Here is a 19,149-nt window from a genome sequence, read left to right as displayed (position 1 = left end):
TGAAGAATCTGCATATTTGTGATAAAACAATGGTACCTAGAGCCATCCAATTTTGAATTAACATAATCCTCCACCAAATATGGGCATCTGGAAGCCAGAATTTGGAATTTGTTTTATTATTGATTTCGTATTTTTTAACACTAACGAATTTTTGATTAACAAACTCAACCGAGCAGTGGCAACACTGTATAGGGGTGGGAAACATTTTTATCTCCAGCACGCGAGACTGTGTATCGAAAATCCTAAAGATATACTCATTTTAAAATTATTTTGCGATATTGCTGTTAAATAGAATTTTGTGGTTTAAGTGCAAAAAACATGATATTGAGTAAATAAAGGTAACACACAGAATGTTGAAAAAAGCCCCTTTGCGCATAATGTAAAATCTGAAAGCTTTCAATTTTTTTTTAATTTATTTATTTAAATTCACATATTATATTGAATCATTTTAAAAGTTCTGTGGTTTGTTGGTGATAAATACAAGTGAAGTAGAACAGAAGCATAAGATTTCATTGAATAACATAAGCACTATTTTATTCTATGGCTTTTTGCCATCCTTCAGACAGCTGGGAAATTTCTTTTTTTAGTCATTAGATTTTTCCATAAAGAAGTTATCAACATGCTGTTTCCAAGTTTATAATCTTTGGGCCATTCAAGGAGATTTTAAGTGATCTGGAGAGATGAAAGTACGAAAAGGCAAGTTCTAGTGAATACTAGTTATTCTTCCTGATAGTTCCTAAACTGTATAATTTAGATTTTTAGTAATAGCTTCTTTTAATAGTCCTTGTTTACAGAGGATGGTTATCTAGAACTTCATCATCTTCAAGACTGAAATTTCCATACTTCTTTCACTCTGTGTTATCAGAAACAGCATTTTGGTTCCTCCTCTTTATTCAAATAAAAGAACATTGGACAAAAATGAATTGTGTTCACCAGTCTTAGCATTGCACTTGGGGGGAGGGGAAATTATACTACAGCACACTAGAATTATGTTAGCATGAGCAGAAAGACTGTGTTTAAACATGTGCTTCAATCAAGGTCACTGCATGTCAGCAGTAATAAAATAATTAGAAGAAAACATACTTCGATTTGAAAAATCACGGAACTTTCAGGATGATCTAATATAATTTAAATGTACCTTTCTAAGAAGTGAGCAATATTCTTTATCTTAAAAAACATCAGTATTCTATCTGTTGAAAGTTCATTATCAGAGAGGACACCCCTGCTGTGCTACCGTATATTAATGTTTTCTAAAATTTTATAGTTATATGTGCCAGATATTTCAAAATAAACATTAAAAAGAAACACATAAAAATAACTTTATGTAAAAGCATTCAACCATAACATCTTCTAAAACAAAATATTCTCAAATGATGCTAATCCATGAAACTCCATTAGTCTTTTATAAGTAGTCTTTGTTAACCATCCATTAGCTTCTTTTAATAGTCCTTATTTACTGAGGATGGTTATCTAGAGCTTCATCATCTTAAAGACTGAAATTTCCATACTTAAGCTTCTCAGACTTCTTTCACACTGTGTCATCAGAAACAGCATTTTCCCCCCTCCTCTTTATTCAAATAAAAGAACATAGGATATAAATGAATTGTGTTTCCATGGTTAGCATTGCACTGAAACAAAAATTATGCCACAACATGCTAGAATTTTGTCTGGTAGTGTAGGGAACATTTTTTAAAAAAATCTTAGTGTTTACAGAGGCGCAGAAAAAGATCATGAGAAGGTTTTGGAGCCGCTTTTGAAAATGTATCTTCAAGACTCATTTTTATATATAAATATTTATGTGACCAAAGGTGAAGTGTGCAATCACACTTCACCCTTTGGTCAGTGACCCTTCGCAATGATACAATCATCATTTTAATTCTGAAAGCTAACGAGAAAATAAGATCCGAGTGCCTTCTTCGACTGAGTAAAATTTCATGTATCTGCATCATCAATGAAAGTGCTCTCTCTCTTTTTTTAAAGATGCTAAATTGTTGATGATGACTATTACCTTCAGTCTGGAAAAACACTCATTGAAAAATTGTATTGGGAAATTATGGGCAAATGCTGTTGATGGGAATTCTTTACTGTAAATGATGTGTCTCCATTATCATAATGATGCTCTTCTGCTAAACCAGTGACTGCTATTCCACTTTTTACCTCACTTTTTATATTAACCAAATCTTGCTATAAGGGATATTTTCCTGTTTAAATATCTGAAGAGAGCTTTTTATAGGGTGCATTCTGTATGCAATGACGATGCTTTCAAGAAGGGGGCTTTTAGATCATAATAACTTTTTCAGTTAATCTGTATTTTAGGGTGCCCCTTGGATTATCACCGGGTTGCTGTTGCATTTATCGCCAAATTGTTGTTTCATTTACAGGGTTCATATGGTCCTCAGGTTTTTTGGAATCAATTTTCAGTCCTTAAAAGTCCTTAATTTCGGCCAAAATCAGCAGAAGGTCTTTAATTTTAATCATCTGAAATCTCTGTCTTGCTTTTACGACTGCTGTTTTGAGTGTGAATTATCATTATGGAGGAATATTTTTGACAATTCACTGATAAATATGATTATCTTTTGAATGAGTTCATGGGTTATAGTTCGTTCCTATTTCTAATGTAAAGGGTGGGATACTGGTGTTTCTGAGCAAGGAGTCGCACACACACACACAAGCATTTCAAAGTTATTTCATTTTTTTCCTAATGAAGAGCGTTTAAACAACTTTCTGCTTTTGGGGATGTGAATTCTTTTATTAAACGGCTCTAAATTTGGCAACTTATCAACATTTTGGCAATTTTAAGATTCATTTCTATAGAAAAATTTTTAATTTAAAGATCTGGGAATTTTCCAACTTTTTTTTTTGAAACATTATGACATTAATAAATTTAACTAAAATAATGGTAATATATTTAAATTACATTTAAGGAATAACATTAAAATAAAACATTTTTATTTTCTTTTGCTGTCATATTATAAAGTGGCATTACTTTCCATTTTGGTGACTTATTATATAGTATTTTAATCTGAAAAATAAACAAGGTAATAAATGCTATAAAGCACAGTTTACAAACATTTCATAGCAAAAGCAAAATAGCTATATAATTAATTAAAAATTTCTTCCTTTTAATTTTTTCATAAGAATTTTTCCCATGTAATTGTCTCAGAATTGTCAGAATATGTATCAGTTTTCTCTTTAAAATTAATTTTCCACTGTTCCCCCCCCCCCTCCAAAATATTTCCAGCCCTTTTTTTTCTCTTGCAGAATTGGTAGGGCTAATTTTTCTTTAGGAGTTTAAAAATTGCAACTTGGAAAGTTTAGAAGGATTTGAAGGCAAGATTTACAGACCCACAATTCTAGAAGGCTTCAAAAAAATTGACAAAATGAAAATGTCTTCATTGTATGGAAATGTCTTCATTTCTGTAAAATAAACATAAAGGATGTATTTTGCAGAAAGTTTGTGATAAATTTCTTACACTTTGGAGAATTTTTGGAAGGACAATGAAAACAATGTTTTAATATTGTACTTCTGATACTAGAAATCTTTTTCTTAACATGTTTATCTTCCCTTTATTTTCTCAACTTTTCACTAGACACAAGTATAGAAAATGTTTCTAACCTTTTCGCATGGACAGGCATTTATAAAAAAGAATTTTTCTATTAATAAAGAAATTGAAAACTGTCAATTTAAAAAATTCATCTTATATGTCTCAATGGATCATACACACAGCTGACACAAGGCATTTTCGCACCTGATGCAATCTCTGTGGATCCTAAATTCTGCTCCCACTGCCTGTCCTAAATTCTAAAAGTTTTGCCATTTGTAGATTTTGTTGCTCGGTGTTTCACTAAATTCTAAAAATTCTTCCTCATTAGCCCTGAAACCAGCCCTTATTATACATCATTTCATATTTATCAGCTTTTTCTTTACATTCTAAATGCACTTGGTTTTTTAGAATAACAGAAATCTTTAATTCCAAAAATTCTAAAGTGAAGAAGAAAGGTATTCTTCGATTATATGTACAGATATTATTATGCAAATTAACTAGTGTTTTATAATTTTTGCCTTTGCTATAAGTTTCCCTTTTCATTTCCTCACCATGATGCAAATCAAAGTTTTTAAACTGAGGTTTTAGGACTGAAAGACAGTGTTTTTGGCCTCTACTTGGATGTTAATTAGTTTCTGCCAGCTCTGATAATTTGTAATTATTCATCTTTGCATTTATTGCCGCTAGCATTTGAATTTGTTACGACGATCGAGTTACTGACCCAGCTTAGATTAAAATTAAATTGTGTAGTATTTGACTACTAGTCTACATTTTTAGTTTGAATTCAACTTCAGATATGTTTTATTCAAAGTTAATTCATCATATCCTGAGGTTTTAACCAAATAAGCACTACTTTCAATAAATGCAAAGACCTTTGACCCTCTTGGATGGTTGGCACCGATCACGGTTCGGTATAAATTGATCATACAAAGATTGAGGAAACATCAGTTGCAGTGGGATGAAAAGGTTCCTCCAAATATTGAATGTGAATGGAAACGACTTACAGAAGATATGTTATTTATTAAAAGTATCAAAATTTCACGATTCTTGTTGGTTGAATCAGATAACCAGTTTCAACTGCACGTGTTTTGTGACACCTCAGAGAAGGCGTATGCCGCTGCAATTTATTATCGTTCTGTGTTAGATACTGGACAAATCAATGTTCATTTGGTGATCGACAAGACAAGATTTGCACCACTAAAAACCATATCACTTCCCCGATTGGAACTTTGTAAAGCATTTCTGTTGACTAAATTGATGGATTTCACCTGTAGAGCTTTGAATACTCCTATATCACAAGCTTATTTTCGTACTGATTCCACTATTGTGTTAGTCTGGATAGGATCTCATGCAAGTCAATGGAAGACCTTTGTCGCCAACAGAGTAGCAAAAATCCAGACTTTATCTTCTCCTGTCCAGTGGCATCATGTTAGTGAAAGTACTAATCCTGCTGATCTTGCAACTCGTGGTGTGTCGTTATCTGCACTGGTTACTTCATTGTGGCTACGTGGTCCAGATTTATTGTATGATTTATTTGCTTTTCAGCCAGCATTATCTGCACCACTAATGAATGATTCTGTGCCAGAGCAAAGATGTGCTTTACAGTCAACAACTGCTGCCAGTCATTTGACAGACGCTCATGATTTATTTTATAAATATTCTTCTCTCACCAAACGTAAACGTGTTATAGCATTATGTCTGAGGTTTGTAAATAGCTTTAGAAATTCAGAAGATCAGGTAAATGGATTTTTAAAAACTAGTGAATCAACTAAAGCTATGCATGTATTAATTAAATTAATGCAATATGTTGAATTTAAGAATGAAATTATCACTTAAAGCGGAAATCAATCATTATCTTGTACAAGCAAGATTTTATCTTTAAATCCATTTTTAGATAATTTAGGTATTTTCAGGATGGGCGGTCACTTGGGACATGCAAACCTTGCATGTGGCTTTAGGCATCACATTTTGCTGCCAAAGAGGCACATTTTGACTCATCTCATTGTTAGACATTACTATGAAATACTTTAACATGCAGGTCCACAACTCATGCAATCTTGCATTCAAGAACAATTTTGGATCATAAGTGGTAGAGCTGTTATCAGAGATTTAGTTAGAAAATGTATAAAGTGTTGCAAAATTAGAGCATCTGTCACTAATCAATTGATGAGCGATTTGCCATCTAGTCACGTTTCCCCTGCTCCTGCGTTGTGGAGTGGATTATGCAGGTCCTTTTCAAATTAAAGCAAATAAGGGTCGAGGCTCTAGGTCATTCAAGGCATATATAGTTCTATTTGTTTGTTTTGCGACACGAGCTATTCACTTAGAATTAGTAACTGATCTTTCAGCAGATGCTTTTATTGCAGCTCTTAAGAGGTTCATTTCCCGCAAGGTCAAAAGCAGTGATATATATAGTGATTGCGGTTCAAATTTTGTTGGAGCAAAACGCAAACTCATGGAATTTGAAAGGCTTGCTAGATCTGCAACTTATAGCCAAAACGTTAGTAGATATTTGGTTGATAATGGCATTAAATGGCATCTAAATGTTCCAGGTGCGCCACATATGGGTGGACTCTGCGAAGCTGGCATAAAATCAACAAAATACCATTTAAAATGAGTAGTTGACGAGGCGAGATTGGCATATGAAGAATGTGAAACATTTCTCACACAAATAGAAGCTTGTCTTAACTCACTACGTTTAATAAGTTTATCTAATGATCCAAATGATTTATCAGTATTGACGCCTGGTCATTTTCCTATTGGTAGATCATTAACAAGAACCAAATTACATTGAAGTTTCCCATCTCACTAGATGGCAATATATTCAAAAAATGGTTCAACAATTTTGGAAGCGTTGGCACAAAGAATATCTGTGTCGATTACAACAAAGACCAAAATGGCTTTTGCCAAATAAAAATCTTCAAGTTAATGATCTGTGTCTCATAAAGGAGGATAACTTATCTCCAACTAATAGAAAATGGGTAGAATTACTCAGTTACATCCTGGTCATGATAATATTGTTAGGGTTGTAACTATTAAGACTTCAGATGGCATGGTCAAAAAGAAATATTACAAAATTGTGTCCATTACCGATTTAAGTTTTAATTCATGGATTATAAATTAAGTATTATATCAGGATTTTAATATTGTATTGTGTTTTTTAAATTTGTTGAGTTTTTAACCACTGAATGTTGAAATAGTATTTCAAGGTGGGCGGCATGTTCACACCTTATGTAAATTTTGATTTTGTTCTCTGCAAGAAGGCGCCTGCGAGCGCCGAACTACCTGTATATCTATTGTACAAACTTGTTCTTCTCACGGCCAATAAACACAATAACGAACGTTTGTGTCTACTTTCCATCCACTAACACCCTGATTTATGGTAACCTAAGTAGTTGTATGCTATGAAAACCCTATTATGATGTGATTGGTTGCATAATTACGGTGAATTTGACTAATGTGAAAATATTTGTAAGGGCCTATTCCTGCATTGGATGTCAGTTAGGAAGTACGTTGCTTGTTTTATGCTGTACATTGTAAAATGGCTGTATGTGATGAGATTAATGTGAAGTTTCTGTACAGTTTGGAGCAAAAGGGGAAAAAAGCATTAATTGACTGGTGTGTAAATGAAAGTTTACTTAAGTCATCATAAGTGTCCTGTTCGTATGAAGGAAAGGCATATGCTCGAACATAAAGATCATTCAGATGGCTTTGAATGGGTTTGTTGCAAGAAAGGTTCGTGCAGAAATGCCACCAACAGTCCGGCACTACGGAGGATATCTTTTACTCTTATTTTTGTGAATTTATGTAGTGATGGCAGTATGCATATTCTAGTTCAGATAATTTTTGAAAGTTTTTGGAAGGAATTTTGTGTGCCACGGACTGAAGCCACCGAAATTTCTAAGTATTTTTTTTTTTTCCAATGGCAGATTGTGAACAATTACAAATGTAACCCTGTCCATTAATCTATACAAGGCCGGATGTGGTGGTCTCTTTATTATGGAGGCACCTAATAGGTGGGCCACCATCGTCTTTTCATTGAAGGGACGGACAGTTACAACCATGCCTTCTCTGGTATTCGAACCCAGGCCCTTCGGCATCACAGTCAGCTTCTCTGACCACTATACTGACTGGACGGCAAAATTTCTAAGTATGGCAAGTCGATATTTCCGTTTTGTAGTGCGTATATGTGATAAGATGTATTTTCTGTTTTATGTTATTTCATTGTGTGATTTAAAATGCAATTTATTAAACTTCAATTGGCTACAGATTTTGTTCGGTTTTGGTGATGAGTAGCTTTGTTTTAACATTATAATGGCGTCATTATTATCCTGATTGATGTGTCCATGTACAAAGTTGAGAGTGAGCAATGCCCAGTTTGTGTAATTCTCTGATTTTTTTTTAAGTGAAAATAGATTGATTTGTACATGGACACAGAGTTTGGGCAATTCTTTGACTTGTTATTTTGGTTTTGTAAAGCTGCCATCTTGAAATTGTGCCCTGCTGGCCAATTGCCAGTTTTCGCCAAGGGGCACCCTTAAATATATTTTTACCCTTTTTTCTCCCAGCATTATTGAAACAGTAAAATAACATTGCCATATTAAAGGAATGTGATAAAAGATAAATATTTGGTTCATCTCATTCTGTGAACTTTTTGTGAATACCTTTTTTATGTTAGCGATATATTTGAACTCCATATTTGGCAGTGGAGGCAATTCTGAACTGATAGTCAATCTTGAAAGGTGTGTTAAAAATATAGTTATACAGGTAGATCCAGCTTGATATCAATGATACAGTTAAATATTGCTTTCTGCATTTCTTTTAATTTTTTCTAGTTTTATAATTATATATCATTATTTTTCATCATGAATTTTGCAAGTGTGAAAATACATCAATATTGCTAGCAAATATATTGGAGATCTAGTTTTTCAAGAGAAAAAGGAATTACCGTATTTGATGGCATATAAGACGCACCCTTGTTTAGAAGGCCACACACAAGGAAAAAATAGTTTCAATAGTCCGCGCGAAAATGCTGTACCACAATAACTTAAAATGTGGTTTCTTTTAGTTCTCACGTTTCATAAAAGCCAAATAAACAATCATTGAATGCAATTACCAAACACATTTTTATTAAGGAAAATTAACAAACTGCAAGCTATTTTGAACATGATATGTAAATTTCAATAATGAATGAACGGCAAGCAATCAAATATAATACAAAATAAAGCAGAAACAACAAAAAACACAGATTCAAGGAAAACATTGCCTATCATGAAATTAGACTTTAATCACTTTCAAAACCATAAAAATCCTTTTCACTATCATCATCATCAAAAACGAGAATATCGTCATCACTACTGTTTCCATCATCGCTAGTATCACCTTCTTCGAAGAATGCATCGTCTTCTGTTCCGTCAAGAGCATTACTAATTCTGCACTTCTTAAAGGACTTAACAATTACTTGGCCGCTTCATTCTACCTGAGGGTGTGAGGGCGTGATGTGGCTCTTCTATCCACTTGTTCATCGTTCTCGCGCTTTTTCCTTAAATGGCTTATTCACCGATATATCTAAAGGCTGCAATTGGCTAGTCAGTCCACCAGGAATGACAGCTATCTGGGGTTTTATTTCTCTCACTTTATTCTTTATGGTTTCAGTTCTATGGGTGCTAAACTGATCCAAAACCAAAAGAGATGGTTTTCTTAAGAGTCCACCAGGTTGCCTCGCCCATACTTTCTGTAACCACAGTTTCATTCCAGCTTCGTCCATCCAGCCTTTCGGATAAACATGAACAATTACACCCGTTGGAAGTTTTTCTTTTGAATATGAAAAACGGCAGTAGTTTTCTGCCATCAGCACAACATGTTAGAACTACAGTATATCGAGTTTTTCATGACCTGTGGTTTTTATGGTTATTGATTTAGACTCTAATACTCACAGTCTTGTTGGATGGTACATCAAATGTCAGTGGAATTTCATCCATATTTCCTATTTGACCGACGTACCGTCCATAGATGTAATGTGACCGCCGAACCTGTTCGAACTTCGACATCAGCTTCGAGCTTTGGCGCTTTTTGGCGACAGATATTTCACGCATGCGCTAAATAATTATGGCAAATGTAGAAAAAGTTATGTGTGTCTAGACCAGGGATGGGCAAACATTTTCGGTCGCGGGCCAAAAATCGAAAACAAAATGTTTGGCGGGCCAAGATATTTTTCTAAAATTTTAAGAACAATATACAAGTATTACAATTTAATTATGTTAATGAGATAACTGAAATTGCGATTTCATTTTTAAAAGTTACTTATATTGAGGTTCAAGGCGTGATGTACTGATTCTAAGGAACGAAGCTAAATGCGCATGTGTCAATCTACTTCTGAAATAATTCTTTCTAAAGTTTATGGTTGAAAACACTTGTTCACATATCTAAGATGAAGCAAACATAGCACTAATTTTCTGGGCATGAGATATTAAATTCGAGAAACTTACTTTCGATAATGATTTGTAAAACTCTAACTTTGGCATATTTAGAAACAGCTGCTTGAGATGATTGTTAGATTGCAACTCGATTCAAATTGCAAATCTGACCTCACTGCTTCCCAGTTTACGTTGAAAGGCATGGTAAAAAATCCAATTCTGTTTGAATGGCATTGAGATCTTGACATCTTCGTTCGAACTCAAAATGCAGTTTTTTCAAGCCATCTTCATAATTCTTAAGCTTCTCTTCAATTACTGGGGGTATTGAATTTAACCTCAAACGAGACTAGCTAGCTGCCCAGCAAACATATTAAGATTTACTAAGTTAAGATTAAGTTCTTTCTAAGAGGTCTAATTCACCTATAATTGGATTCCTATATGTCTGCTCCCCGAGAAAGAGATAACGCTTGTTGACGTCAATCTATAGCTATAACTAACAAAGAACTTCCGCTGCTCACACTTTACGGATTAAAAGCTGTCTGTGCTTGCTATTTCTGTCAAGAACAAAAATAGAGAGAGTAAAAAGATCATCACTCCTTTGAAAAAAGGAAGAAATAAATAATATTTAAACAAAATAGAAAAGGAGATGGATATATAATACATATCTCTTTTAATTTGCCTCGGACGAAAAAATTTAAATTCTCTCCGTGGGCCGGATGGAACCTTCCAGCGGGCCATAGTTTGCCCATCCCTGGTCTAGACCTTTATCCGCACTAAAAATAGCATTCAGTATTGAAAGTTAACCTGTGTCCTTAACGTATAAGACGCACGTAACTTTTTTGAGACCAAATTTAGGAAAAAAATGTGTCTTATATGCCTTCAAATACGGTAACTGTCCATGTGCATTATTTCTGGAAAATTAAATATATATTATACCTAACTTAATCTAACTTTCATAGATTTTTTTTAGTTTCAGTTCAGCTGTGAAAATTAGCAACGAATATAATGCAGTAAGATACAAATATAAATTGGTTATAATTTTTTTAATCTGCTATTTTTGTTTATCAAATTGAAGTATTATAGGTGTAAATTCAAAATGTTTGACTTTATAATTGTGATTATTTATATTTTTCAGCTGTCTAAAGCCAGTGGAGAGGAAGAAAATTTAAGTCCTAACTCCTCTCACTATCAAAAGACTATGAGTGAAAACCTAAATGGAGATTTGTCTAATTTTAGAATATTGGCTTATCAGACTAAAGCACCTCAGGCCCCTACTGGTAACTTTCTAAGTTTTAATTTTAGATTCTCTTGCATGTGATGTAATGAAATATTAAATTTATATTCTGAATTAAGCATATTTATCAGGATATTTAATTAATCTTATTCTAAAAAGTGAGAAATTATTATTAGCCATATGTGTAAAATTAATTACACTACAAAGTCCAAGATCTGAATGAGCAATATCCAGAATTCTAAAATCCAGACCTCAAAGCCACCAACAACCCTTTTGTGTGTGTGTGTGTGTGTGTGTGTGTGTGTGTGTGTGTGTGTGTGTGTGTGTGTGTGTGTGTGTGTATGCTTTACACATGTGAATTTGATTTTCCCCCCTCCATAATGAAACGTGGAGAGTTCTGATTCTTAATTTCACTTCAACGCTAAATAAAATACCTCATTATTCAAGAAGAAACCATTTTAGCATAAATTTGTGTGATCAATAGTTTGACTCCGTAGCTGCGTGTCTGCTTAGCAATACATCGAACCGAAACATTCTATATAGAAACATCATTGATTTTACAGTACTAATATTCCTATGCCAACCTGGAGAATCATTATTATACTTTGCTTTCATCACCGCATGTTTATCAACACATGATAACTTGAGTAATGACTCATGCAGTGATGCCTAAATAATTTTTTTTATTTGTAATTGAATAGCAAAAAGTATGGTAACCTTTTATGTTAACATTACGCTTGGCAATGATTACAGATTCAAGTTAAATGCGTTTAGAAATGTTGACGAGGAAATATTTAAAAAAAATTTCTTCTCATATACTAAAAACAGATTTTGTTAATGATATGATAATCATAGACCAAAAGATTACATTTGAATTAAGAATGACTGATTCGTTATTCATATAAACCAAGAACCTGTGCCAGAGCTCGTATAGCCACACCAGGCGGCAGAATTTAGGATAGATAAAAATTTTTTTGAATTTAGAAAAGCACCGAGCAACAAAATTAAGAGATGACAAAATTTTTAGAATTTAGGGAAAGCACTGAGACCTAAAATTTAGGAGCAGCAAAAATTTAGAACTCAGGCGCTTGGTAGCAAAATTTAGGAGACTGCATCAGGCGGTAAGATATCTAGCGCCCACCCTGGATAAGCCTTAAGTTTATGTGTAAATTTATTTATTCAGGACTCGGGTAAGCCATAAATATTTGCAAAAAAATAGATGTAAGTATAATAAATAACTAAATTAATACAATTCAGGAATAACTGCTTCAGTGTGTGATAGAAGCAAGACAAAACTGAGTGAGAGAACTTGTGTTTTGTCGCTAATCTCATACAAAGTCAATAATGGATGTTATTAAACTAGGCTACTAAAATTATACTTTATTGATTCTAAAGCATTTCAGTTAATACAGCAGATTGCCCTGTTCCTTATTTTTCTGATTTGATCCAGCTTATTATTTTTTGCAGGTGGTTATTACAGCAATTTTATGAAAATTAAATTTATGTTGAAAAGAGTTTCTGATTCTGAAACTGCAAAAGGACTTAAAAGCAAAAGCATATTTTGATGTCCATTAAATAAAAAGTGGAATTGCTACCAAAAAACGGATAAAGGTATATCCGTCTCAAAATAATACGAAGAGGAAGCATTGGAAAGTCAACTATGACATAAAAAATATTGGTTGTTCAGACTATATGACATAAGAAAACAGGGAAAAAATTTAATTTTGATTCCGATACCCCCTTGCAATGATTAACAGAAAAATTATCCGCTGTACTCGAAGTGACGATCATGACAAAATGATGATTGAATGGGCCAGACAGCATTGCAGTGAGGGCATGCCATTGATGGATACAGTGCTGATGGCTCAAGCCAAAATATTACATGAAGAAATGGACTTAAAAACTGAGTGCACATATTCGACAGGTTGGTTAACTAAATTTAAAAATTGCCATTAAAACTTTTAGATACAAAAACGTCACCTTATACTGAAGCTGCTGAACTATTTGCAGATGAATTCATTGAACTCGTTAATAGTGAAAAGTTATCTCCAGAACAAATTTATAATGCTGATGAAACTGGTCTTTTCTGGCAATATGTACCGCAAAATACCTTGGCAGCCTTTCCAGAAAAGGCTCCAGCTAATGTCAGAGATTCCAAAGTGAAACTAACATTTTTGCTTGCGCAAATGCTGCAGGAACGCACAAGTGTAAACTTTTCGTAATCAGAAAAAATGCATGAGCTCGAGCATTTAAAGGAGTAAATAATTTCAACATTATATATCATGAAAGTAAAATAGCATGGATGATACAAGCATTAATTGAATGACTGATTTGAAAATCATTTCATAGCCAAAGCTCAGCGAACATTTGAATTGGTTGGATTACCTGATGACACAAAAAATGTCCTGATTGTAGACAACTGTTTGGCTCAAATTTCATTTAACGTTTTAGTGAAAGATAATGTACCCATATTATCCTTTCTTCCAAATTATATGTCCATCATTCAGCCTATGAATATCGTAATAGTTTGCACTCTGAAATGCAAACATACAGTAGCATTTTTAAAATCCATGTTAAATTTCTTGAATAATGGCAAGACTGTCCAAGAATTTTTGAAATATTTTACCATAAAATCTGCTGTGTGGAGAATTGCAAGATCGTGGGAGAATGTGCTTCCAGATGCTTTAAAAAATGCTTGGCGTAATTTATGGTCAGCTACCATATTTCATGGTGAGGATGATAGATGCGAATTTGAAGGTTTTCGGATATCGCAAATCAAAGGTGAAATTTTCCAATTAATGGATTTTGTAAAAAAATGAGGAGAAGCGGTAATAAAGGAAGGTGATATAAAAGAAGTTTTTCATTGTCATAACAATGGCCCGATCATAAATAAATTAACGGATGGAGAGATCTGTAGTATGATTCTAGATCCAGAAAATACCACTACAGATAGTGAAGAAAGTGAAAGAGAGGGTCTTGAAAATGAAAAATTTCGATTGGCAAGGCAATTGGCACAAAAATGAAGTGACTTAAACAACTTACATTGAAAGAAATGTTTAATAAAGTAAATAAATATTCAGCCTTTTTTGTAAATTTGGACACCCTTTAGATCGTAAATGCTTCATTATTTCATAAATAAGGATTTTATATTTTCTACATGCCATCTTACTAGATTTAAACTGGTGATCTAATATCCAGAAAAATTCCAAGTGTGGAATCATCGAAGTCCCGACGAGTCCGGATCTCGGACTTTGTACTGTATTTTCATTTCTTTAAAATTCCATTGCAAGCATTTGAATTAATACTTTTTCCCCCCCCCCCATACCATCTTCAGCTTCAGTTCTTAGTGGAGTTTACATATTACATACACTTGTGTGTAAAATTTAGAGAATTTGCGCATGTAGGATTTCTGAAAGACTAATGGGCAGATTTTAATGAAACTTGATATGAATGTACATTTCTAGCACAGAAAGAGATGTACCATTCAAAAGTGTCTTTATTTATGATTCTAGATCTATGTCTTTATTTATGATTCTAGTATGATTCTAGATCCAGAAAATACCACTACAGATAGTGAAGAAAGTGAAAGAGAGGGTCTTGAAAATGAAAAATTTCGATTGGCAAGGCAATTGGCACAAAAATGAAGTGACTTAAACAACTTACATTGAAAGAAATGTTTAATAAAGTAAATAAATATTCAGCCTTTTTTGTAAATTTGGACACCCTTTAGATCGTAAATGCTTCATTATTTCATAAATAAGGATTTTATATTTTCTACATGCCATCTTACTAGATTTAAACTGGTGATCTAATATCCAGAAAAATTCCAAGTGTGGAATCATCGAAGTCCCGACGAGTCCGGATCTCGGACTTTGTACTGTATTTTCATTTCTTTAAAATTCCATTGCAAGCATTTGAATTAATACTTTTTTTTCCCCCCCCATACCATCTTCAGCTTCAGTTCTTAGTGGAGTTTACATATTACATACACTTGTGTGTAAAATTTAGAGAATTTGCGCATGTAGGATTTCTGAAAGACTAATGGGCAGATTTTAATGAAACTTGATATGAATGTACATTTCTAGCACAGAAAGAGATGTACCATTCAAAAGTGTCTTTATTTATGCATTCAAATCCACATTGTGATATCAAACTGAAAATAAAGTATGGTCCCCTCTCACAGGCAGAAAGGTCATGCTTTATGATGGTATACTGGATAGGAGGCAGATGAAAAGTTTGTGTGGTAATCATTTCCACTCCTGCAACAAGACAGTTTTCAACAACTCTGGGTTCGTTTTAGGAGGAGAGTGGTGATATGAAATTGCCTTCACATAATCTATAGGGTTAAGGTCAGGCAGGAGATATGACTGGCCAAACCATACAGTCAATATCCTCACTTTCTAGGTAATTGTCTTCCACCTGAGCCCAATGTGGATGATCATTGTCTTCCACTAACAGGAACCCAGGACCAACTGCGTCCCTGAAAAGAAAAGTTGAAGACTTGGCTCTAAGATCTCTTTTCGATACCTCATAACAGTCAGGGAGCCTTTGTGAAACACATGCAGGGATGTATAGCCATCCAACTTAATGTCTGCCCAAACCATTACACCTCCACCACTGTAATAATTCTTTTCCCTGGTGTGAGGGAGGGTTGTTATGTTCCAATCTCTTTCCAGATACTGCTATGCCAAGAATCAGTGTATCCTGGCTCTGTCTTCATTCGTCTATAAAAAGCATGGTGTTCCACTGAAGTCTTGTCTAAAGCACATTCTCTGCACCATTCTAAAGTCTCACTCTTGTTCGCTGTAGCGAGCAGGTTGCAAACAGTGGGTCTTCTGGCATCTCTTGATCCATCTCTTGAAATTTTCGGGCACTTGTAGACCATGAAACTCGGGTTCTAGTGGCAGCATACAGCTCACATTGGAGATGTGAAGTTGTGGCAGTCCTGTGTTGCTGCTCTGAAAGTGCCAAATAACAATCTTCATTTGTCATTCTGGATATTGGTTGTCCTTGTTCAGATCTTCTCGATATGGATCCAGGGTCCTAAAACCCTTCTTCCAAACTGCAGACAATACTGGGAATTACACTGAGCTCTATAGCCACTTGCACTTGTGATTGGTCAACCTCCGCTGTCAACAATTCTCCATCTCATTCCATCATCCATACATTCGTAGCTACTCATTTTACCTGATACCACATAAAATTTTCTCAACTATTTCAAGAAACATGGCAAATGTTGTGAAGAAGTTTAAGCACACAAATCATCAAAAAACCCTTGTGCACTTATATTCCCTCCACAATCATAGTTCTGCAGATGCTGTGTCAAAACATTATGTACGGAGTTACTGTAGTAACTGCTTATGCATGCAATTACGAGTAAAAGCCAAAAATCGGAACCAATTTTTAACAAATTCAGCAAGGGGATTCAAAGAGCTAAGAATCATTATTACATGTGTATACAGACAATTAATATGTAAGCAAATGAATTATATTCAGCATGTGTGTATAGACAGTTGATATTGTTGTGCTCTATGGGTTTGTGGATTTGGGGTGATAGATGACACTTGCTGAAGAATCAAAACACAATTTGTTTAGCGAGTATTACTGAGGACAGTTCCGAATCATGTTTATAGTCATCGAAAAACTATGACAAACACGCTGATACAATCACGAGCACTGCCTTCAGCCTATATAACGGTGAAGACAGTTTTATGGCGAAGCACTAAAGTGCATCTCCCGACTCAGTCGATTGCTCTCGGAGCTCAACACACTCGATGATGCACTACGAAATACTAGACTGCTACTCCACGTACAGGCAGGGTTTATACAGCTTTTGGCCTGCCTTAGAACATTCTGGGCCAAACCGGTAAGAATTCATTCCAGAATGTTCTCCATCTGTCTATGGCACATCACCAAATCTGGCAGTCCTGCATTTCCTTCCATTTTCTGGCAACCCTAAACCGACCCTGCGAGGAAACTGTCTTACCATGGCTTACCATGGCTTGGCATTTCATAACACTGCCCCCTCCCAAAAAACTGCATGTCCATGGCAGTATGATCCTTGACCAGAAGCCGAATTCAATACAAAGAAGAGGTAACTAAACAAATAAGGTAAATAAAGATAAAAGAAAAAAGTATGGTACAAAGTCTTTAATCCGGACCTCAAAGCTACAAACTTTCTGCGTGTGCGTAGCGTTTACATTCCAGAATGTTCTCCAACGGACGATGTAGGCTAGGCTAAAATTATCTAATTATCTATTTCAGTTAATGTTGCAGATTGCGTTGTGCCTTAATCTTCTAATTGGATCTGGCTTATTATTTTTTGCAGACTGTTAGAGCAATTTTATAAAAGTAAGCTTGAACTTTCAATTATCTCGAAAAGAATTTCCGATTCTGGAGCTACAATAAGTGGAATTGCTGCAAAAAATGGATAAAGGCATGAAGAAAGTGACAGAGAGGTTAGTGAAAACAAAAAAATTTCGATTGACAAGTTAGTCGGTATTCTTGGCTCAGAATTACAAGACTTGAACAGCAGATCTTTGTAACTGAACAAGAAATTATGTCTGTTTATAGAATTAAAGAGAAAGTATTAGCACATAAAACGAAGCAACTTGAACAACTTACATTGAAAGAAATGCTTAATAAAGTAAACAAATAAATATCAAGCTCTTTTTATTATTATTATTATTATTATTATTATTATTATTATTATTTTGATATCCTTTAGATCAGGGATCCCCAAACTATTTTGGACAAGTGACCCCTTTTCCAAAATGAACTGTTACCTCAGACCCCCATGGCCAAATTACCTACTTTTAAGATCAACCCCCTTATTCATAATGGTCCGCTAACTTAAAACAACTGCTACAGAGTGTTATTTTTCATTCTGACTTAGGTCAATAGAAGAAGACAGAGTGAGGATTAGCAATGCTTTAAGTTAGCAGACTATTATGAATAAGGGGGCCTATCTTTAGTTTTTTCCTATTGATACAAAATACCTATTTGCACTTGGTTAAGTGAGTAAAGTTGACTTCATTTTCTCATCAAAATTTAACAAAATAAAGACATACAATTCAGTAAATATCAAGTTTAATTTATAATGATTATAACAAATTAAGTACTTAAAGAATCTTAAGTAGGTAGAAAATTATATTTAAAAAAGTATTAATTCGCAAAGAGAAAATAAAACATTCAGTGTGATGGATGAACCTGGTGACTATCTACCAATCTAGCTACATCCGGTTCAATATTGGTGAGTTGCAGCCTTAATCTCCACTTTGGTTGATTTTCAAACGGTTTCTTTGTTTCGTCAAAATGTTTGTTACCACACTGAAGCTTTTTTCAACTAGGTATGATGATGGAAAAGCGATAAGGTATTTTTCAGCAATGTTCCACAATGTAGGATACTGTGTTTCAATGTTGCGTTGCAACCAGAACTTCTGATAGCCTTGGTTGAACTGCTGCTTAAGCTCTTCGTCTGTGCTGATGGTAATCAACTCTTCTTGCATTATCACATTGGGTTCTTCTATGGCTGTGATATTGTACGGATTTATTATCCATTGAGGAATTTGTAAATTTAAAAGATCCTCAAACCTCTCCATAAAATCCTTGTGTAATGCGTCCAAGTGAGTGACAAATAATAAAATGTCATCATCTTGAAGCATTTCTGGTAATTTTGACAAATGCGGAAACTGCGAATATTCTTTTCTGCTTAAATTTTGTTTATAAAGGATTAGTTTACCCACGAAAGCCGATATTATTGATTTTGTTTTAATTAAGTTAAGATCGTCACCCTGCAGTTGCAAATTAACTTTGTTGAACATTCCAAAGATAACAGTCAAGTAATAAATATCTGTTTTACAATTGTTCAGATTTTCTTTCAAATGCGGATCTTTTTCTTGTAAAAACTCCAACACAGATTCAAAAATGGCTGAAAATCTTTCTAAGCAAGAGC

The 19,149-nt window shown here is 34.2% G+C and overlaps 1 protein-coding gene across 2 annotated transcripts in view; it reads left to right on the top strand.

The window, feature by feature from the left end:
• Positions 1-19,149, top strand: part of fzy (cell division cycle 20 protein fzy) — a 114,563-nt gene that overhangs the window by 41,526 nt on the left and 53,888 nt on the right. For both annotated transcript variants that reach the window (XM_035373841.2, XM_085811021.1), the window contains one exon: positions 11,097-11,238. In XM_035373841.2, coding sequence (XP_035229732.1) covers positions 11,097-11,238 — 142 coding nt within the window. The remainder of the gene's footprint in view (positions 1-11,096; positions 11,239-19,149) is intronic.

This window comes from Stegodyphus dumicola, chromosome 2 (assembly GCF_044657685.1).
Source record: "Stegodyphus dumicola isolate Sdum_Otavi_A_Nest chromosome 2, ASM4465768v1".
Classification (NCBI taxonomy): Eukaryota; Metazoa; Arthropoda; class Arachnida; order Araneae; family Eresidae; genus Stegodyphus; species Stegodyphus dumicola.
This window is presented reverse-complemented; position numbering and strand designations above follow the sequence as displayed.